The 23167-nt window shown below is 39.8% G+C and overlaps 1 protein-coding gene across 5 annotated transcripts in view; it reads left to right on the top strand.

Moving 5' to 3' along the window:
- The window catches only part of LOC141785615 (rho GTPase-activating protein 44-like), a 70081-nt gene that overhangs the window by 25845 nt on the left and 21069 nt on the right, over nt 1-23167 (top strand). For all 5 annotated transcript variants that reach the window (XM_074664043.1, XM_074664039.1, XM_074664042.1 and 2 more), the window contains exons 2-11: nt 11215-11254; nt 11658-11777; nt 11869-11945; nt 14935-15046; nt 15190-15266; nt 15893-16010; nt 17887-17955; nt 18048-18129; nt 20010-20137; nt 20671-20782. In XM_074664043.1, coding sequence (XP_074520144.1) covers nt 11215-11254; nt 11658-11777; nt 11869-11945; nt 14935-15046; nt 15190-15266; nt 15893-16010; nt 17887-17955; nt 18048-18129; nt 20010-20137; nt 20671-20782 — 935 coding nt within the window. The remainder of the gene's footprint in view (nt 1-11214; nt 11255-11657; nt 11778-11868; nt 11946-14934; nt 15047-15189; nt 15267-15892; nt 16011-17886; nt 17956-18047; nt 18130-20009; nt 20138-20670; nt 20783-23167) is intronic.

Genomic DNA, 23167 nt, shown 5'->3' with positions numbered 1-23167 from the left:
ATGTGAGAGAGCTTCACGGCACATCGCTGGCTCTGAGAGGACTGGGTGGAGGAGGAGGAAGAGGAGGAGGTGATGTGAGGGCTGGATAAACACGACATGTCTGCAGCTTCAGCAGATGTTGGGTTTGCTCAGGGACCTGCAGAATTTGTTGACATGTTCTCGATTAATAGCAGACTGGATCAGTGCCCATCAGGGTTTTTCAGGCAGAGTCCTTTTGATGCAAACACAAAGTCCTGAATCTGGAAGTTTACTGTATCATTCTTGAGGAGTGGATTCCAAACTGAGGAGACCCGATGTCAAAAAAAATTATCTGAGCTAGAATTAAAGCTTATTCAACGCTCTCACACTCTGTTGATTTCAGGAGCATGGGATGCTGTTCGATTACTCCTCTTCTTTCCAAAATGACTCCTCATCAGGATTTGAAGTTTAGGTGAATAATCCACAGAGGTCCCCTCGTCCCAAAAACCAACCAACCTGGTTGGACTCAAACTGGTAAAATGACTGGGGGAGTGATGACTTGGGCGAAAACAGATTCTTCACAGAGCACTGACGGGAGGTGCTGCGAGCTGAGCTGCTACCAGCTGCTTTTGGGGGCTTTGGATGAGAAGTTTTTTTGGTATTCGTTTTTTGTAGTTGCTGTTAGTGACTGAAAGAACAAGATTGGAAATGCAAGCAGGTGAAACGAGATGCCTCTAAATGCCTTAGAGATAGAGTTCAGAGCTCAGACGTCCAGGAGAGGCTCAGAGTAGAGCCACTGCTCCAGATTAGGTGGTTTGGGCATCTTGTGAGGATGCCCAAAGGAAGCTGCCCTGGAGAGGTGCTTGGGCAGGTCATGGGATCACTCCAGTGATAAGTCTCTCTTCATTCATGTTGGGCTGTAAAACCTCAAACCTGTTGACTCCTTTTGCGAATATTTGAATGCTCGTTAACATAAAAAAAATCAGAAAGCTCATGTGACGATCGCTTTCTCCTGTCTGTGGCAGGTTGCAGTTTTATGCAGGATGCTGGAGCTGTTACGCGTCAATTTTACAAAAAGCAGGTCGAAACCCAGCCAGAGTCCTGAGTCTGGTGCAGCCTCACTCGATACTGTTTGGACAAGCGCATCCTGCGTCATTAACACAATGAAGTCAAAACACCACACACAGTATTCCCTCAGCAGTAAGAGTGTGTGAAAGAGAGTGTGTGTGAGCGTCATGATGCAGGTGTCCAGTCTGAGAGTCAAACATTTCGACATGTTTCAGAGTCTCTGGTGTCAGAAAGCTCCAACAGTCTCCATCAGGACAGCTGTGTAAAGACATGGAAGTAAAGCTACAGGGTTAGAATGTGTGTGTGTGTTCATGTGTGTGTGTGTGTGTGTGTGAGTGTGTGTGCTCCCTCTCTCTGGTGTTGAGTGAGGAGACGTTAGACAGGCTGAGTGTGGGAGAGTTCAGTCGGGGCGATGATGGTGACGAAGAGGGCAGCCCGGTTACTGAGGTCACACATGAGCATCACGTCAGTGTGTGTGTGCTGGAGTGTGTGTTTATGTGTCAGTATGAGTAAGAAACACACACTCTTGTTTTTGTGAAGCTCATACAAAAAACATTTGTTCATGAACACGTGCAGAGGAAAACATCTCGACCCAGACAAACAGAAATTATTTATTAAAGAAGAAGAGAAGCTGTAGTGACGCCTTTATCATCCCGCGTACATTCATCCAGCTCCGTATTTAAAGACTCCACGAAAGGTTTTTGAGTTTTTTTGTGTTAAAAATATTCGGAGCAGCCGTCCCCGCAGAGAAAAGACACACTCTGCTCTATTTTCAGGAAACAATATTGAGTCCCCAGGAGGGAAAAGTGAATCTGTGGAGGTTTTAAAGAAGTGCACGACCTCCTGCTGTTGATTTTATTCCTCTCGCCCTGCCTCTGTTTTGTTGCCTCGTCAATCGTGAGGGCCAACAGGGCCGGGGTACCCGGGTGAATCCAGAATGAGTCAGGCTGTTTCTTTGTATCGAGCAGAGAAAAGCGGTGGGATTTAGAGCTCCTTGAGAAAATAGCAAGCTCTCCAGAGAGAGCCGGACCTGGATGCTCCAAACTTTTGGCTGTGAGCAGCATTTAGATGTGAGTCAGAGCTTCAAGGCCCCGGGTCGGGGTTTTGTTATCTGTGCCGTGATGTGTTCAGGGACTGATTGCTATGCAGGAAGTGCTGTGCACTGACATCACTATCAAGGTGGTCTCATGCAAATGGAGCAAGGATGGATGTTGTCATCTGTCCGACAGGGGCTGGCATGGATCTCTGAGCAAAGATAGACAGATTAAAGACGGGTTTTTAAGACAGAGTGAGATATTTGAGGTCTGAGTTAAAGGTCTGATGGGGAAACACCATCAGTTACCTATCCTCAGTTTCTACTTTTTAACAGCTCTGATGTCGCACAAAAATCCACTTTTTATGATGTTCTTCTGTAACTTTCATCAGAAATTCTTGTGAATGTTGGTTCCTGAACCCCTAAGATGCCCTAGAGTCAGATTTAGGAGCTGATTTACTCAACATTAACACCACAAGGTTTAAACCTGAGAAGCAGTGACACAAATTTTTTGAAAAGTGAAATCAAGAGTCTTAAAAACCTGGCCCACACTGCAAAAAACTAAAATCTTATCAAGTGTTTTTGTCTTATTTTCAGTAGAAAATATCGAGCCACATTCACCTGACCAGTCCAGAAAAATGTCTTATTTCAATTTTTTTAAAGACAAAATGAATCTTAAAAAAAACTGCCAGTGGAACAAGAGAAAACTTTCTCGAATTAAGACATTATTCTAGTGTCAAGCAAATTTTTTGCTAATTTCTCTTGTTCCATTGGCAGATTTTGGTGACTAGCAATTCAAGACCTCATTTCAGTCTTAAAATAATTTTAACAAGACATTTTTCTGGACTGGTCAGGTGAATGTTGCTCATATCAAGTATAATAAGACATTTTTTCCTAAAATAAGACAAAAACACTTGATAAGATTTCAGTTTTTTGCAGTGTAAGACCCAGACATCATCAGCGTCTTTTGTAAACTTGTGTTTCAACTTGCAGGTCAACTAACTCTAGGGATGCACAGATATGAAAATTTTGGCCGATACCGATACCAATATCCAATATTAATATCGCTGTTATGGCTGATAATGGATATTTACCGATATAGATATTCTTTAAAAAAATAAAAAACATCTGAGATGATGTGTCGAGGTAGTTCAGAGGGAAAGACTAGCTCAATCATGAGAAAAGACGACCATGGAGAGGATCAAAGGATGGAGCGCCCGAGATAAATGTGATCAAAACATTTTGTTTTGTCTGGAGGAGGAGAGACATAAAAGAAGAGAGTCCACTCTTCTTGGGTAGTTTTGGTGTTTACATAGTCATAGGAAACAATATTATTTGGGTCTTGAAAGATTGTTTATGATGCTCTGAAAATGGCCGGCAGCTAAAGAGTAAATATCAGCTTATATTTACACATCGGCCAATACTGATATATAGGGATGGGAATTGATACGATTTTGTCAATACCGATGCCCTTATCAATTCTGCTTATCAATCTGATTCTTTATCGATCCCTTATCAATTCCTGTTGTGAATTTTCTTGGTACAAAAAGTAGCTTTACAGGTTTTTCTGTGTCAACAACATTTAATTGAGTTTATACTGTAAGTGAATAAAATGTAATTGGTCCCTGAGTCTGGATATTTCTGGGCATAATTATACAGAAACAGGTAAAAATTACACACAATGTGACGTTGATGTACTGTGTTGTAATATATTAATAGTTCAAGTAGGCCATCTAGTGTCTCAAAGTGGTTATAGCAATAGTTTAAGTTGTTTGGAACATTAGAAATTCTCAGTATTTTTTTTACGAAGAGTTGATGTGATATGTTTCTGTGATGAAAGTTGAAATTATATTCTGAAACTGAAGTTCTACAGATGTATGCTAACTGCTAGCATGTCAATGCAGTTTCCTATATACGTTAGCATCAAGCTTGCGCTATGTTGTTATTTTCGATTCTCAACAGGGACCGGTTTTCAATTCCCATCCCTACCGATATATTGTGCATCCCTAGTTTGTTCTTTTAAACCAGATTTCCTGCACATTTTTTCAAAGCAGACTTCAAGACCCATATGTTAGAATTAATTCCTCCTAAAGGTGATAAACTGTCTGTTTTTCTATCTGACTTTGTGTTAATTAAAGTCTAAAGGCCGAGTGAACTATCAGATGGATCTCATTCAGAGTCTGCAGAGAGTCTCTGAGCTGTAAAGCCCGACTCTCTGTGAAACATCCACACAGTGTCCCGTGTTTAATATGCATTTATCAACCTGCTGAAAATAGAACAATCTATAAATAACGTCGAGTTTCATCTGCAGACGAGGAGATGAATTTATGATTCAGCTCTGAACGGTCACACAGCGAGCGTCAGATTTTACTCAACTTCACCGGGGGGTCGTCTTTATCGGCTGCGTGATGCTTTATTATTCCACCCCCTCTCCTACAGTCACTGGATGACCTTGACGACAAAAGATGTGAGCTTGTACCACTCTGTGGGTGTGTGTGTGTGTGTGTGTGTGTGTGTGTGTGAGATACAGATCTCCTCTCAGGCAGCTCGGCTCTGCCTGTTGTGACAAATGAAAGCTCGACCACCAGCGTCGCTCCTCGGGCTCCGGCTGGAGGAATGACTCCACTTTACTCCAGCGCTTCATTCATCTTCACACGCCGTCCCCAGTTCAACGTTTGATTCGTTCCCTGCTACGCCTGCTGCCATAGCAACCCACACTACCTCTGTTAGTGACAGAGAGAGGCATGCTGGGTAATCTGACCTCACCTGGGTGGAACAGTCCTCCTGGGGGATTTTTTTTTTTCCTGTCCTTGAACCATTTTTATCGTTTTTACTCCTCCTAACACGAGCGTTTAAAGAGTCAGAGCTCTTAGAAAAGAAAACCCTCGCTCCCAGCAGCAGCTTTATGAATCAATAAATCTTCTCTCTGATTAAAGGATCAGTCTTCATTTCTCATTTCTGATTGTTGTAGCTTTGATTTAAAGGCCAATTAAAGAGACGCTTCTTGTATGTTTGAACTAATTGCCCAAACTGCTCAGGTGTGATTTTGGCCCATTCCTCTGCACAGATTGTCTTTAAATCTTGAATATTCTTTGGTGCCCTCTGGTGAACCCTTTTCTTTACTTCTTTCCACAAATGTTCAGTTGGATTTAAGTCAGGTGATTGACTAGGCCATTCTAACAGATTGATTTTCTTTTTTTGAAACCATTCGAGAGTCAACTTTGCCGTGTGCTTTGGATGGTTGTCCTGCTGGAAGGTCCAGCCACGTCTCATCTTCATCATCCTGGTGGATGGCAGCAGATTCACATCAAGAATTTCCCCATACATGGCTCCATTCATTGCTCCGTCAATTATATGAAGTTTACCAACACCATGAGATGAGAAACAACCCCATGCCATGATCCAAACTTCACTGTTGATGTAGTGTTTTTTGGCTGATGTGCAGTGCCATTTCTCCTCCAAACATGGTATGTAGTATGACAGCCCAAAAGTTCAGTTTTGGTCTCGTCTGACCAGACAACATTCTCCCAGTATTCTACAGGCTTGTCAAGATGCTGTTTAGCAAACATTAAACCAGCTTCAACATGCCTTTTCTTAAGGGATGGAGTCTTGCGGGCTGAGCGTCCATAGAGGCCATGGCGGTGGATTGCATTGCCTATTGTTTTCTCTGTAACAATTATACCTGCTGCCTCCAAGTCTTGGTCAGAAGTCTTGCAAAGAGCTCCCGTGCGTGGCCTGTTGATGGTAAGGTGGTGCTTCTTCCACTTGTGAATAATGGCTCCAACGGTGCTGACTGGAATATTCAGGTGCTTTGATATAAGTCTGCAACCAGTTCCATTCTGATGCTGAGCAACAATCAGGTTGTGAATGTCTTCAGAGAGCTCTTTGCCTTTACCCATCATGAGGTGTGTGGTATTTAACTGTTTGGTGAACAACGACCTTTTTTATAGGACCATCAATTTGCTCTAGCCCAGCTGATGTTGGTTTGCACTAATTGGAAGTTTAAGTAATAATAACTGACAGATTTCAGGTGGTATGGTGCATTTCCTTGCCAAAGTATACAGCCTTTCCATGGTGTGTTCAATACTTTTTTTCTGTGTTATTGTACTTAATTCCACAAAATCATAATTTATGGACCTGAACGTTGTGATTTCTTTTCATGTGTGGATTATTTGAGTCATACCAATGCCCGGTAGAAATTTTGTTTGAATTGCAGCTTTGGTAATAAATGTAAGGAGAAAAAAGTTGACACATTCAATATTTATTTTCCAAACATGGCGAGTAAAGTGCTTCTGGACTCTGTAACCAGCCTTTGCACTTTTTATAGGCTTGTGCATGAAAACGTTGGAAGAGTCTGGTCTCCTTCCAGACGTTCTGCGCCTCAGACGACAGAAAAACCACAAGAGCTGAGTCACCGTGCAAAAGAACAATCTGTAATCTCACTTTCTGTGGCTCCAGATCTCTGTAGACTTCTCAAAGCGAAGCCCCCCTCCTTTACTCATCCGTTATCTCCCCCCTTATTTCATCTCCTCTCCTGCTGCTTCTGTATTCATCATCACTGCCTCCTCCTCGCCTCCTCCTTCTCTTCTCTCTGTGCCGGTGGGAATCCCGGCTGTGACGACAGAAGCTGATGCTGCAGTAAAGTCTGAGGCTTTGGTTTTCTGATGCTGCAGCTCTCCTTGATGTGTCAGAAAATTAACAAAAAGAGAAGAAACAGGAGTGCTAAGACTGATGCGATACCTGAATATTCTGGAAAAGCTCAGATTGAGCCTCTCCTTCCTGCCTTTTTGAAGCAAATCACTCCTCCATGATCTGAAATCGTCCACCCTGTGTTGTTTGTTCTCCGCTTTGATTTCCAAAACACACTCCATGTGTTTTTCAGCCTCTCCCTTCTTCAGCTGTGACCCTCTTTCATGCAGCGTTATGAGGTCTGAAATCCCCGGAGTGGAAACACGAACAGCTGACCCTCAGTTTCCTCACGTGTTTGGATAAAAAGAAGCAGACTTACACAAGAGAAGTTGGCAGCATGCAGGAGAAGAGGAAGAAAATACAGATTAATAGCCTGCATCAATTTTTACAGTCTCCTGGAGCCAAATCTAAACATCTGTGATCCCTTTCACTTTGATTTATTCTCCTTTTCCCTTCTACTATTAACTCAACAATATGTGCATGAGAATATTTCATAATAGGTGTAAAACAAACCTCTGGCCCATTATTCTGCAGCTGTAGCTTTAACACAGCTGATATTTCATTCACTCCTCAGGGAGACGTGTGGTCAAAGCATTACTGAATCTTGCCTCCTGCTGGTAATTGAGGACATGACAGTTCAACCTGCAGAATAATGTGAATAATGTGCAGATTATTATGCTCCATTCTGCAGGAACACCTGATTATAACACATGCAGGAGTGTGAGGTCAGGAAGAGTCAGCGAGTCGAGCGTGATTTTTCATCGTCTGTGGAAGTAAAAGCTGAATAAGAGGATTTCATTTCGTAGGTGAAAATAAGCTCAGGTGTTGATGAGAAGTGGAAATATTCAGACTCTGAGCTGAAACACTCAGAGTATACATCACAGAGAGTTCAGAGGGTGATGAGAGAAGCAGTGAAAGGACCAGATAGTCAGGTCTCATTCTTCAGCCTCCCCTCCCCCTTCCTCCTCTCTTTCTCCTCTCCTCCTCTCTCCCTCCCACTCTCCACTTTCCCTCCTTCATTGTGGCTGGGCTGCTGCCTGAGAGCAGGTGGTTTTCCTCCTGCCGGCGGAGGGGATGTGGAGGAAAAAGCTGCAGATCAGCAGCAGGACTCGGAGCTCTCGCAGGAACAGCACAGTACCGTAAGTCTGACACGGACTCAGCAGGGGGCCTGGTTTTATTCGGACTAACTGGGTCCAAGGTGTGTGTGTGTGTGAGAGGACTCTGAGTGATTGAGTATCATGAGTTAGAAGGTGAAAGAAAAACTTTTTAACTTTCTTTAACTTTGGTGCTGGAAACAACATGTCTTCTTCATTTTGGTTTTTGAATATGTCAAACATTTTAGTGAGTGAAGAATTAGTTTCAAGTCGTCTTGATAGACTAAAACTTTTTAACTGCATTGTAAAATTCAGGCTTTACAAGAACAGCATGTGGTCAAACAGAGGAGAAAACAGACCCAGGTGACATGTTTAACTTTCTTTACCTGTCCTACTGGAGGTTTGTACCTTCAGGGATGAAAAAAGTTGACTCCAGGTGATTCAGCCTGACCTGTTGATCCAGTCTGCAGGTTTTAAGGCTGCTCACAGGAGAGAGTGAGCTCAAAACTGCAGAAATCAACAAGAAACTTTTTCTCTTTCGAGAAGCTACAAGTGCTGAAGAATGCAGACAGTGTGAAGGTGAAGAGCTCTGTGCTGTCAGGCTGTCGTCTCTGTGGTTTGTAGTGGAGGTGGTGCATTTCACGGTTTGTTGGTGTAATCTGTGAATCTGGATTCCTGGAACTGGACTCTTATCTCATGTCCTAAATCTGGAGACAAAACTGTAAGAAACTTTGAATGTTGACTTGTTTCTGTTGGTCGATGAAGGATCAATGCAGCTTGTGCTGTAGCTTCAGGTTTCTGCTTTTGCTCTCTGAAATAGATTTGTTAAAGATGATTTTTGCTGTTTCAATAATAATAATAATAAACTTTGTTTATATAACACTTTTCACAACAGAGTTAAAAAGTGCTTTACATCATAAAAACAACCAGTTAAAGAAACAGAGGAAAAGATCTAAAAGAGAGGTTAAAGAGAAACGTGAGGGAAAAACCTGGAAATATATAAAAGGCTAAGAACCAACACCAAATGAAGGAAAGGAAAACACTTGTAAAAATGAAAATATTAAAAGTTTAAAGCAATTAAAACAACAAAGGATAAAGGATTTAAAATACTGCCCATGATACTATCAAAGAAAAAAAATATACTATCACTTGGTTTTAACTGTTTGAAAGTTAAAATAAATATTTACAATCCATGCTCTTGAATTTTTGGATAATTATACATTTTTCTTTTTTTTTTATTCTTTAATAAATTCTTATTGGTCAAAAAAAGATTTTTTGAATCAATAGTTAACAACAACCACAACAATAATAACAAAAATAAATTAATAATAATAATAATAATAATAATAATAATAATAATAATAATAATAATAATAATAATAATAATAATAATAATAATAATTATTATTATTATTATTATTATACACTTTTCAATAACTTGAAAACACTTAAAAGATTTTGAAATCAAAAAGGCAAACACAAAAGAGGATTAGGGTGGAAAAAAAACTTTTTTCTCTGAGAAAGAAGTCAGAATTTCAAGTCAGAGTTTTTTTTTAGAAAAAAGATTTTAAAAAATTTGAATGTATTTTTTTTTTTTTTTGTAATTCTGACCTTAATCTCAGCATTCTTTTTTTTTTTAAGAAGAAGAAATAGTAACAAAGATAATTTAGACACATTTTTTTCAGTGGCCCTAATCCTCTTTCCTCTCTTATTATCATCATCATCATACACATTATTTATTTAACGCTTCTCAAGAATTAAAAGACAAATCACAGTTTTTAAAATCAGTATAAGCAAGTTTGGAAGAGGATTAGGGCCCCTGAAAAAAAAAGTCCAATCATTTTTTTCTTATTACTATGTTTCCTGGACAAAAAAAGTCAGAATTCTGAAATTAAAGGCAGAATTCTGAGTATTTTCTCAGAAAAAAATTACAAAGTTTGAACATATAGTTTTTAAAATTCTGACTTTTTTCTCATAAAAAATAGTAACACAAACAAAATCACGCCGTATGTTTTTGTTATTATCATTCTGACTTTTTTCTTATAAACCAAAGTAACAAAAATAAAATTTGGACTTTTTTTTTTCAGTGGCCTTAATCCTCTTCCGTAGCAAGAGACACAAGTCAAACAAAATGAAACAATAGTGCAATCACAATTAGAAAGCAAACTTAAAAAGATGGGCTTTATCAGAGATTTGAATGTTGAAGGGGGAGACAGGAAGTTGGCGTGTGAGAAACACAGGTTGCAAGGAGTGTGATGATGGAGGAGGTCAGTGAGGGCTATGCACCATACAGGATGCTGTTACAAAGTCTAAACGGGACGTGATGAATGCATGAATGAGTGTTTGGACGGAGGCGGGCCATGTTTCTGAGGTATCTGTCTTAGAAATCTGTTTGACTTCCTGATGAAAGTGTGACACCAAAATGGCTTTTTCATCTTTATTCCCTGTATTTCTAAAGACTAAATCCATCCCTTTTCAAAGAGCCCCTCAAACTTCCTCCTTCCTTCCTTTATTTATTTTCTGCATCACTCTCTTTTTTATCCTAACTAAACTCTACATTTCTCTCTCACATCATCTGTTTTCTGAAAACAGCCTCAGCTCTGAATGAAACTGATTTGTCTTCTTCTCTTCTTGTAGATTTTGACATTTGTATCTTAGTTTTTTTTTTTCTCCACATCACATCAGATTAGAGCTCATGCTCTCTAAAGGCCGGGCGACATCTTTCTCCAGAGAACATCTTGTTCTTTATTATTAACCTTTCGCTCCCTGCAGCCGTTCCTGTTCTCGTGTCCACATTGATTTGACTCAAACTGTCAATCCTCACTTTTGCTTTCGCACCTTACTCGCTGCACGCCGGCCTTGGAGGTTCAGACCTGACTCTTAGTCGATATCTGGGATGTGGATTTCACAAAACGAGGCCTGAAGGAAGCGATGATCTTATTCCTCACAGAGAAACGGATCGGCTGGAACAAAAATGTCAGATGAATGCAGGTTTTACGTGACGTTATTAGAGGATTGGGCCGATGGGATTTCAGATTTTCTTTGTTGTCAATAAAAGGAGTTGAGTGTTGTGCTTATTCAATGTCTGATTTCATTCTTGACGCTGTAGAGGATGCAGAGGTGTGAATCCAAAAGGAAACATGGTTGAAATCCCTCCTGATGTTCAAACTCTGAGCCGCTTGGAAATAAATCCTTCTGCTCTACAGTTGTTTGTGTATCGTAAGCTCCAGGCTGCAGACGCCGACTTCCTCACTGTATGCACAGAAACCCAGCAGGAGGTGTAATTACAATGATGGAGTGTTAGAAATGATGGTGCGTTATATAATCTAATAATCCTCACAGCACTGAAAAATGTTTTTTTTTCTCTTGCAGAGCTGAAAAAACAGAAGTGTTGAGTGAAGACCTGCTGCAGGTAATGATTCATGTTCACATCACACACACACACATACACTGAGTGATGCTTGATGTCTATTATTCAGAGTGCATGAGTGATTTTTTTACAAACGACTCTTAACTGCCTCCAGGCGACATTAACGAGCGCTGAAAATGAACTTCTCTGTGAAACAAAAAGCTGAACGTCCTCACTGATTGACTTCAGCTTCAGAGCTCTAATTGATCTGATGAACGTCTTTTTCTGAGCGGGGACGCTGTCTCTGTTTAATGATGAAAGAAGAAGCTCTTAATAAAGACAGTAGAGGTCGACTGCAAACGAGAAGGAGAGCAGCGTCACTTTACAGTCAGATTATCTTTCATCTGAAGGCGTCTGAGACCGCTGATCTGAAACCTGACTTCAATCTGTGTTTTTTCTGTGTCAGGTGGAGAAACGTCTGGAGCTGGTCAAGCAGGTTTCTCACAGCACGCACAAGAAGCTGACCGCCTGTCTGCAGGGCCAGCAGGGCGTGGACGTGGACAAGAAGTCAGTCAGGTCGCCATCGGTGAGAGGAAACACAAGCTGCATGAAAAACCTGGATCATATTTTCATTAAAGTGTGGAGAAAATAATTTTTGATTTTCTTTGTCTCTGCAGAAAAAACTTCCTCTCACAACACTCGCACAATGTATGGTGGAGGGGGCAGCGGTGCTCGGAGACGAGTCTCTACTAGGGTGAGCCCTCACACACACACACACACATATAAACGTGGAATAGCTGCTCGAGCATTCCAAACACAAAGCCTTTACTTTCACTGTATCAGGATTCAATGAAATCATTATTTTTTTGTCTCTGTGAGGTCGTACTAAATGATCTGACGTCTTATTTATGCTCTTTACTGACTCCTAAAGTTGTCAGTTGCAGACATGGTATTGTTTGTGGTTCCTTGACTGTCTTTGTTCTGCAAAAACTAAAATCTTATCAAGTGTTTTGTCTTATTTTTAGTAGAAAATGTCTTTTTAAACTTAATATGAGCCACATTCACCTGACTAGTCCAGAAAAATGTCTTTTTTCAAGTCATTTAAAGACAAAAATGAGGTCTGAATTACGTGTAACAAGTGCAAAAATCTGCCAATGGAACAAGAGAAACGTTACTCGTATTAGGACATTTTAGTTTTCTTGCAAATTTTTCTTGTTCCATTGGCAGAATTTTGTTAATTGTTACAAGTGATTCAGACCTCATTTTTGCTTTTAAAAAACTTGATACAAGACATTTTTTATGGATGGATAAGTTGAATGTGGCTCATATCAGGTGCAACAAGATAATTTTTTCTGTAAATGAGACAAAAACACTTGATTAGATTTTTTTTTTTTTCAGTGTGGTCTGAATGTTTTTAGTGATTTTGCTCCTTCATCCTGGTCTGAGCTATAAGCCCAACTAAAACTTTTTTTAAAACTAGTATTTATGGTTATCTTTTCAGCTCGTGCACAAGCTGATGAGACTGTTACCCTTTGTTCTGTCTTCCTCTCTGAGTGAAGCTTTTATGCTGCGGTCTTGGCTGTCTTTACTCCCTTGTTAAAGAGATTTTGCATCTCACCTGGAGTAATCTTGGTAAAATAAGGTTAAATAAGATTAAAATAAACATCTGGAGGAACAATATAAAATCAGGTGGTATGTTTTTGAAATATTAACAACATATTCCAAAAAACAAATATTGATCCCCATAATATCTAAAAATGAAGTTATTACTACTAGGGGATCCTCAGATGAGCCCTCTGTTGTTGTTTCCACATTGGAAAAAAAAAAGAAATCTTATCAAGTGTTTATGTCTTATTTTCAGTAAAAATGTCTTTTTAGACTTAATATGAGCCACATTCACCTGATCAGTCCAGAAAAATGTCTTATTTCAAGTCATTTAAAGACAAAAATGAGGTCTGAATTGCTTGTAACAAGTGAAAAAATCTGCCAATGGAACAAGAGAAACGTTACTTGTATTACAACGTTATTCTAGCCTCTAGAAAACTTTGGAGGAAATTTCTCTCTTCCCATTGGCAGATTTTTATTAATTGTTACAAGCAATTCAGACCTCATTTTTGTCTTTTATTAACTTGACACAAGACATTTTTCTGATCTGATTAGTTGAATGTGGCTCATATCAGGTGCAACAAGATAATTTTTACTGTAAATGAGACAAAAACACTTGATTAGATTTATTTTTTTTCAGTGTGGTCTGAATGTTTTTAGTGATTTTGCTCCTTCATCCTGGTCTGAGCTATGAGCTCACCTAAAACATTATTTTGAAAATAGGATTATTGTTTATCTTGTCTGATGAGTTAGTTGCCTTTTGTTTTGTATTCCTTTATGTGTGAAACAGTCTTGATGAGGACTCTCTTGTTAAAGAGGTTTTGCATCTTACCATGCTGGAAAAACTGAAAATCTTATCAAGTGTTTTGTCTTATTTTCAGTTGAAAATGTCTTTTTAGACTTAAGATGAGCCACATTCACCTGACCAGTCTAGAAAAATGCCCTGTTTCAAGTTATTTAAAGACAAAAATGAGGTCTGAATTGCTTGTAATACGTAAAAACATCTGCTAATTGAAGAAAAGAAAAGTTACTTGTATTACGACATTATTCTTCATTTTGGAGGAAATTTCTCTCTTTCCATTGGCAGATTTTTGTTACTTGTTACCAGTAATTCCATCCATCCATCCATTTTCTAAACCACTTATCTTGTTCAGGGTCACGTGTGGCTGGAGCCTATCTCAGCTGTCATTGGGCGAGAGGCGGGGTACACCCTGGACTGGTTGCCAGTCAATCGCAGGGCTGACACATAGACAGACAACCTTTCATTCACACACTCACACCTAGGGACAATTTAGAGTGTATAACTAACCTGATAAGCATGTTTTTGGACTGTGGGAGGATGCTGGAGTACCCGGAGAGAACCCACGTATGCACGGGGAGAACATGCAAACTCCACGCTGAGTGGCTACAGCGCAACCCGTTGCACCACCGTGCAGCCCTCGTTACCAGCAATTCAGACCTCATTTTTGTCTTTAATTAACTTGAAACTAGACATTTTTCTGAACTGGTCAGGTCAGGTGAATGTGGCTCATATTAAGTCTAAAAAGAAATATGTGATGTAGTATCCTCTTGAGAACAGAAAGTCAAATATGGCATCCAGAGTAGGAGCAGTCTTTATGTAAATATTTCTGGACGGGTCGCACGTGTCTCCAAACGAGGGCAGAGCAGCAGCTCATAATCTCTGAGCTGTTTTGATGACCCTCTCTAAAAATCAGCGACATGAAGCAGCGTCTTGTTGTCATCCAGTGAACTTGAAATGATTCTCCATTCATGTCCAAAAGCTCAGTCAGACGAAGTCCAACTTCTTTCTCTGTTGTGAAGAGCGATCATTTGTTCAATTCAACCTTTATTTAACCAGCACGGCCTCATTAACAGGAGGTCAGCGGGCTGCGTGGTCAGAAAACTCAAACAAATCAGTAGATTGGCTCAGATCTACTCTTCTCTTACTCATTATTTACACTCTATGTCAGCTAGTTTCATCATGACTCCTGCATGTATTGGTATCAGCGTTGTTTTCAGGAGTTGATGTTGTGGCAGTGACATCCTCAGAGAGCTCCATCTCTCACTGTGACGCATGCCTCAGTCACGGTCCTCTCCGTCTGCTCTCTGAGGATCCTCTGCGCTGTTTTCTGCTGCAGGAAGATGCTGAAGCTGTGCGGAGAGACGCAGGAGAGGCTGGCTCAGGAGCTCATCCTGTTCGAGCTCACCATCGAGAGGGACGTCGTCGAGCCGCTGTACGACCTCGCAGAGGTACGGGAACCACACTGAGCTTATTGACAGAGTGAAACAAAAGTTCATGACACTCACACAGGTGTTAAACTTCAGATAATACAGCGTCTGTTCCTCTTTCTTTCACACCAACAAACAAAACGGTCTCTGATCCTCTCCTCCAGGTGGAAATCCCAAACATCCAGAAACAAAGGAAACATTTAGCCAAGCTGGTCCTGGACATGGATTCAGCTCGGACACGGTGAGTGTGTGAGAAAGAGACTCAAAGAAACTTCATCCTCTGGGAATAAACTGGTCTCCAAGCTTCCCAGTGAGTGTGACTGGGATGGGAACAAAGTGAAGCTGTGTGTGCAAACACTGCTCACTCCAAAGTGTGTGAAAACTTTACAGACAACAGTTTTCGTCTTTCCCATGATCCTTCGTCACTCCGGCGCCACCTTTAGCACAGACCTGGAGAAATGAGATTTTCTTCACTGCAGGCCAGTCAGTTAGTTTTGCAGTGACCCAAATCTGAGACAACTTTTCCCATCATGCCACTGTGCTGAGCTCCTCTTGCAGCTCAACATTTTTATCTGCACCCTGAGAGAAAGTCACAGACAGACGGATAGACGGATGGAGGGAAAGAAGGAGAAATAGCTTCAGTTGTATGAATGGGGGTGTGTTTTTTATCAGCTGGAGCGTCTATATTGGATTTTCAAACAGCGCTCTGTGAGACGTTCTGCCAGCGTCGCTGTCAGGTTCAGATGAAAATCGCTCACAGCAACAAAATCCTAAAGCTGCTGAAGGCGAAATAAAAGACGTCTCTTTTTAGTTCAACATGTTGTGTTTATCAAACCCTTAAAGTGACAGCACATGTCCATGTTTCAGGTATTATCAGTCCACAAAGTCTTCAGGACTCGCCAGCAACCTGCAGCCGACGGGCGCCAAGGCCGACCACCTCAGGGAAGAGATGGAGGAGGCAGCCAACCGCATGGAGATCTGTCGAGTCAGTCATCAACCACACATCCACATCCATGTCCTCAGATTCAAATCTAGACGTTTTCAAAGTCTGGTTCCCTTCATGTTTCTTTGTTTGAAATGTGAGCTGCAAAGAAAGCCTTATCAGTTCACCATCAGTCCATTTTCTGCTCAGCTCAGTCCGCCTGCTTCCATCTGAGCCGGGAACAGGTGTGGACTCAGTCGAGATAGATGGAAAATACGAAGCCCTGTGGCTCTGCAGGACCAGCAGCTGTGAGCCAATATGGTTTTATATAGTGGCTCACAGCTGTAGATGTGACCCATTTCATATACATCACTTTGGTCCTTAAACGCAGTATGGTGCTGGAGCTGAATTTAGATATCATGTGCGGGCTAAACAGATTAAAAGCTGAATAATTCACAGGTTTTAAATCCTGCAGAATCAGACTGCAAAAACTGAAATCTTATCAAGTGTTTTTGTCTTATTTTAAGTTAAAATTGTCTTATTACACTTGATTCGAGCAACATTCAACTTATCAGTCAAAACAAAAGTCTTGTTTATAGTTGTTTGAGGCATAAATGAGGTCTGAATGCTTTAACAAGTTAGAAAAATCCACTAATGGAACAAGAAAAATATGCTTGAAAAACTAGAATAATGTCTTATTACCAGCAAGATTCCTCTTGTTCAATTGGCAGAATTTTTTAACTTGTTACGAACAATTCAGACCTCATTTTGTTTTGTTTTGTTTTTTTTTGAACTTTTTTTATTTGGGTTTTTCCTTTGTTCCATACATACAAAAATAATTCAAAGAAATAGACATGTGCATCTGCTCACACATTCATGGTATGATATAAAGGTATATCCATATACACACTTAAATCGGCACACATTTATATATGTATTTACAAATATGGATACACCAATTCATATACAACACAATTGTACATAGACACATACAATGACTGAAAGATAAAAAATATATATATATTTAAAATATAAAATAAAATTATATATAATATGAAATAAAATTATATATATATATATATATATATATATATATATATATATATATATATATATATATATATATATATATATATATATATTTGCTATTTTATTTTATTTTTTCAAATTGTATTATATATATATGTATGATTTTAAAAATTTGTATTTTTTATATATATAATATATATATATATATATATATATATATATATATATATATATATATATATATATATATATATATATATATATATATATATATATATATATATATATATATATATATATATAATTTATTTAAAATATTTTACAATACAATTTAAATATTAATAATATTACAAGAAGGATGATTTTTTGTAATTGTAAGTGTTTCATTACATTTTTCATTAAAGCTTAATAAACTGGCAGATTTTTTTTTTTTTTTTTTTTTTCCAGTCCAGCAGAAATACTCTTCGTGCTAGCAGCGTCACAAAACACAGCACATTTTTCTGGTCACTCGACAAAGAGAGTTCCACCAAAGCCGTCCCAACCCCAAACAATGTTATAATTGTGTCTGGTTTCATTTGTTTCTGGAAAATCTCAGACACACTTAGTAATGTTTTGATCCAGAAGGTAGCATGGACAGGACCAGAACATATGCGCCTGTGAAGCTGGTGCTTGTTCACACTGATTGTTTATGCCACATCCAAAAGCAAATAAATAAAAATCAACATACATCCTTAGATCCAAGACACAGCTGTACACAGACGCGTTGTTCAGGGAGTTTTTAGTTTAAAAACTCAGATTTAGTGGGATTAAGCTGTATGCATATCTGAAATATCAGCTTTAGATTCATCAATGTTTAATCGAGAGTAATGTTGTTCCTTGTTGCTCATATTTCTGTTTCCCTCCCCTCCAGGATCAGTTATCAGCAGACATGTACAGTTTTGTGGCCAAAGAAATCGACTATGCAAGCTACTTCCAGACAGTGAGTCGGACATCTCCGCGCTCTGCTGCATTAGTGAAGACACAAAAATATTCTGTTTGTGTGTCTGACTCTCCCTCTCTGTGTCTGTCTAGCTGATAGAAGTGCAGGCTGAGTACCACAGGAAGTCATTAGAGCTGCTTCAAAGTGTTTTACCACAGATCAAAGCTCATCAGGGTGAGTCGCAGTCCAAAACACTCCTGATGCTTTCTGTTTGTGGCTCTCTGCTTCTCCTACAGCACACAGTGTGTTTGTGTTTAGGATCGCGTGTTGACAGTTTGGGGTCCTGATGTTTGATGTTTATGATTTCAACAGTTCAGTCACAAAAAATCAACTGCTGCAAACAGACTTTATTTGTTCCCACACACAGAAACCATGTCGACAAGAAGGAAAGTGCATGTTTTTATCAGCACAGAGGAATGACTTATATCCTGTCAGGCTGTTTCCTTTTTTAACAAATGATTGTTTTTAAAAGTATCCTCTGTTTTTTTTTTAAATACTTTATTTTTATTATTTTATAACAATTATACAAAAGACAACTTAAGACAGACAGGGGTCATCATGAGTAATTTCAAGTTTGTTTTTCCATATCATACCAAACTGTAAAAGAAGGAAAAAACAGCTTAATAACAAAAATTATACTTATAGATTTACACTCACAGGCCACTTTATTAAGCACACCTTGCTAGTACCAGGTTGGACCCCCTTTTGCCTTCAGATCTGCCTCAATCCTTCATGGCATGGATTCAACAAGGTCCTGGAAACATTCCTCAGAGAGTTTGGTCCATATTGACATGATAGCATCACACAGTTGCTGCAGATTTGTCGGCTGAACATCCATGATGAGAATCTCCCGTTCCACCACATCCCAAAGGTGCTCTATTGGATTGAGATCTGGGGACTGTGGAGGACATTTGAGTACAGGGAACTCATTGTCATGTTGAAGAAACCAGTCTGAGATGATTCCAGCTTTATGACATGGAGCGTTATCCTGCTGGAAGTAGCCATCAGAAGATGGGTACATTGTGCTCATAAAGGGATGGACATGGTCAGCAACAATACTCAGGTAGGCTGTGGACTTTAAACCATGCTCAGTTGGTACTAAGGGGCCCAAAGTGAGCCAAGAAAATATCCCCCACACCATTACACCAGCAGCAGCAGCCTGAACCGTTGATACAAGGCAGGATGGATCCATGCTTTCATGTTGTTGAGGCCAAATTCTGACCCTACCATCTGAATGTGGAGCAGAAATCCAGACTCATCAGACCAGGCAACGTTTTTCCAATCCTCTATTGTCCAGTTTTGGTGTTGCTGTGTGAATTGTAGCCTCAGTTTCCTGTTCTTAGCTGACAGGAGGGTCACCCGGTGTGGTCTTCTGCTGCTGTAGCCCATCTGCCTCAAGGTTGGACGTGTTGTGTGTTCAGAGATGCTCTTCTGCAGACCTCGGTTGTAACCAGTGGTTATTTGAGTTACTGTTGCCTTTCTATCAGCTCCAACCAGTCTGTCCATTCTCCTCTGACCTCTGGCATCAACAAGGCATTTTGTCCCACAGAACTGCTGCTCACTGGATATTTCCTCTTTCTGGGACCATTCTCTGTAAACCCTAGAGATGGTTGTGGGTTAAAATCCCAGTAGATCAGCAGTTTCTGAAATACTCAGACCAACAACCATGCCACGTTCAAAGTCTCTTAAATCACCTTTCTTCCCTATTCTGATGCCATGTGATTGGCTGGTTAGAAATTTTTGTTAACGAGAAGTCGGACAGGTGTGCCTAATGAAGTGGCCGATGAGTGTACACACACATCCAGCTTTAAGGGGCTGGTTTGGCACTGATACCAGGATTGGATTGGTTCAGACTTAAAGAGACAGCAGCTCGTCATCGTGGGCTATGAAGGTCACCTACAGTTTCTGTGACTTTCTGCTTCCTCAAAGATTATTATTTGCATCTGTATTCATAGAAAACAAGCATCACCATAAGTACAGCTGCTATGTTATTTCGTGCACGTTTTGATAACTGTGTGTATGGATCTGTGTGTGTGTGTGTGTGTGATTGACAGAGACCTGGGCGGAGAAACCATGCTACGGGAAACCATTAGAGGAGCACTTAGCGCTCAGCGGGAGAGATATTGCCTTTCCCATCGAGGCCTGTGTCACAATGCTGCTGGAGTGTGGCATGCAGGAGGAGGTGAGACTACACACACACACACACACACACACACAGAAACAAACACACTTAAGGGATGTGTTTTAGAGGACACCGCAGCGATGAAGTCATTCTTAATTACTGATATTTCCAACGAGGTCCAGGCTACAGTTTGGTTCCTTTGAGTCATTTGCTTTAAAGCCTGAAACAAATAACCCATGACGCTGTAATTAATGTGTGATGGAGAGGAGAAGAGCCCTCGTTTTTTATAATCAGGCCAGCGAGCTGAAACCAGAGCGGCTTTAATTGCTCAGCTTGAAATGAGTGTTTAATGGAGGAATAGTGACGGTACAGTAAATGTTTTCAATCAACAAATCTTCACGCCATTAAAAGACAAAAATAAAGATCATTACGAGCCCGTTCATTTCAACTCTACGCTCATTTAGTCTCATGTTTACTAATCAGTGCTGATAATATTTCAGGGGGGAAGAGGATTAAGTTAATTGCTGGGGTTGAATGTCCCAAAAACAGCCAAAAAAACAACGTTTCAATGTTTCATTTCTCTTTGTCCTCAGGGTTTGTTCAGAGTCGCTCCGTCGGCCTCCAAACTGAAGAAGCTGAAAGCCTCTCTGGACTGCGGGGTGCTGGATGTTCAGGAGTACTCCGCAGACCCACACGCCATCGCAGGTGAGCTAATTAAGACTTAACACCACCCCTGCATGCTGGCACCCCCCTCCAGCTGCATGTAATCTGTTGCCATGGGAACTGATTACCATCCTCTGGAGCAGGAAAGTTGCCTTACAGGATGAGATTTATGAGCTGGCATCCGGAGCTCGTTAGGAGTCTAATTCTGTGCATTTCTGGCAAAATCTGCGCGAACATGAGACATATGTTGACTTCCACACACAGGAGGAAAACAGATTAAAAGGATGAATGTTGTAATTAAGCTGCTACATGATCTGCTGGTGCTGGAGATCCTGAAACGGTGATTTATAAACCTCCTCCAGTTGATTTGAAGTCGTCTAAAACAGAGAGTTAACAGCTTCTTCACCTGATCAGGATGCAGCCCTCGTTGCTTCCCGTGAGTCAGCAGAAAGAAAAGCAGCCTGTTTCCATCCGTCCAACTCTTCCTCTCTATCTCTGTTTTCATTCAACATATATTCAATAACCTATCCCAAAGCTTTCTGGTGATAAATTCCAAATATAACTGGGATTATTGTCAGACAGGTTCTTCATCTTCTGCAGAGGCTGCGCCTGAAAAAAGCAGAAGAAGATCTGTTTTGTTGCTGCTGTCACTGATTCGCTCTTAAATCAGAACAGCGATAGACAACAAAAGAAAGAAAAGCTTTCAGGCTTTTATGCTGCTGCTATTGATCTTTTTCTCCTTTTGAGAGTCGTGTTCGTCTTCGCTCAGGCAGACTGCTGTGTAACGCTGTTGACAGATGAAAACAGCTCTCCTACAAAATAATAAGTTTTCAGAGGAAATGCAAAATATTTTTAGCTGAGGACAGATGCATTTTTAATAAAGTCTTTTACCCTGTAGAGAAAAATTAGTGCAGAGTTTTGGGGAAAGGATAAGTTACTGCAAAGATTCCTGCATCATGGTGCTGAGATCACAATGAAAAGTCTGAACGTTACTAATGCAACTTTTCCCACTTATATGCTAGAAGACAACTTAGACAAAGATTTTGGTTTATGAAGAATAGTTTCCAAGTGGTTCCTGTCACATGACTTCATCTGCTTCTGGCTCCTTTCGAGGGAAGACATGGTGGATGCAAATCATCCTGCAAAGAGCCAATTTTTATGAAATTCTTATGTTTTTTGCCCAAACATATTTATAATTATTTAATCATTTAAGTCAGCCTCACAGCAAGAAGGACGCCGGTTTGATTCCCAGCTTGGCCGGTGGGCCTTTCTGTGTGGAGTTTGCATGTTTTCCCTGTGCATGCGTGGGTTCTCTACGGGTACTCTGGTTTCCTCCCACGGTCCAAAAACATGCTCATCAGGTTAATTGAACTATCTAAATTGTCCCTAGGTGTGAGTGTGTGAGTGAATGGTTGTCTGTCTCTGTGTCAGCCCTGTGATTGGCTGGTGACCAGTCCAGGGTGTGCCCCGCCTCTCGCCCAATGACAGCTGGGATAGGCTCCAGCCACCTGTGACCCTGCACAGGATAAGTGGTTCAGAAAATGAATGAATAAATGAAGACTCTAGTGGAAGGGTCATTAACCTGTGGCTCTTTGACTCCTTTGCAGTGGCTCCTCGTAGCTTTAAAAAATTTTATTGCATAAAAAAGTTGTTATTTTTGTTAAACAAAGTATGAATCAACCCTTGCAAATTCTTTTGAGATTTTTGCCCTTTTTTAAAAAAATTTTTGCATTATTTTGAATTTCAACTTTTTGACATTTTTTAAATTAAGAAAAAATTTTTTTTGAAGATTTTTGCAAATTTTTGTTATTTTTCCAAATTCAGAACCTTGAATTCCCGCAAATGTTTGAGAATTATTCATACCTTTTTGAATTTTTGCAAATTTTGGACATTATCAACGTTTTTTAAAAAATTTAGCAAATTTTTGAAATTACAATTTTTTATTTTTTGTTTTTTATTTTGCGAATTTATGAAACTATTTGTAAATGTTTGCAAAATTTTTTCTTACCCTTTTTTGAAAAATTTTGCAACTCATACAAATTTCATAAATTTTGCAAATTTTTGACATTACAAATTTTAGATGTTTTTTTACTACTTGCAAATTTATTAAAAATAAAAAATAAGCCACATGTGCAATTTTTTAAACACAGTAAACTTCTCAGATGATTCATGACTAGATTTTAACAATGCTTAGAATTTTATACACTTTTTTAATCTTAATTTTAAAGAAAAAGTCGATTTTGTGGCTCCTGTATGACTGTAATCCAGGTGAGCTGAGGGAAAATGGCTCCTATGAAAGTAAAGGTTGCAGACACCTGCTCTGGAGTAACCCTCCACCAAAAAATTGTACCTGGAATAAATATTTTTTTGTTCATTGGCTTATTATTATGTTTTATAACTTTATTATTATTATAGTTGTTATTATTT

Source organism: Halichoeres trimaculatus, unplaced genomic scaffold (genome assembly GCF_033239565.1).
Source record: "Halichoeres trimaculatus isolate MK-OKI-2021-1 unplaced genomic scaffold, fHalTri1.1 fHalTri1_scaffold_23, whole genome shotgun sequence".
NCBI lineage: Eukaryota > Metazoa > Chordata > Actinopteri > Labriformes > Labridae > Halichoeres > Halichoeres trimaculatus.
The sequence above is the reverse complement of the archived record's forward strand: the minus strand, read 5'-3'. Positions and strand labels throughout refer to the sequence as shown.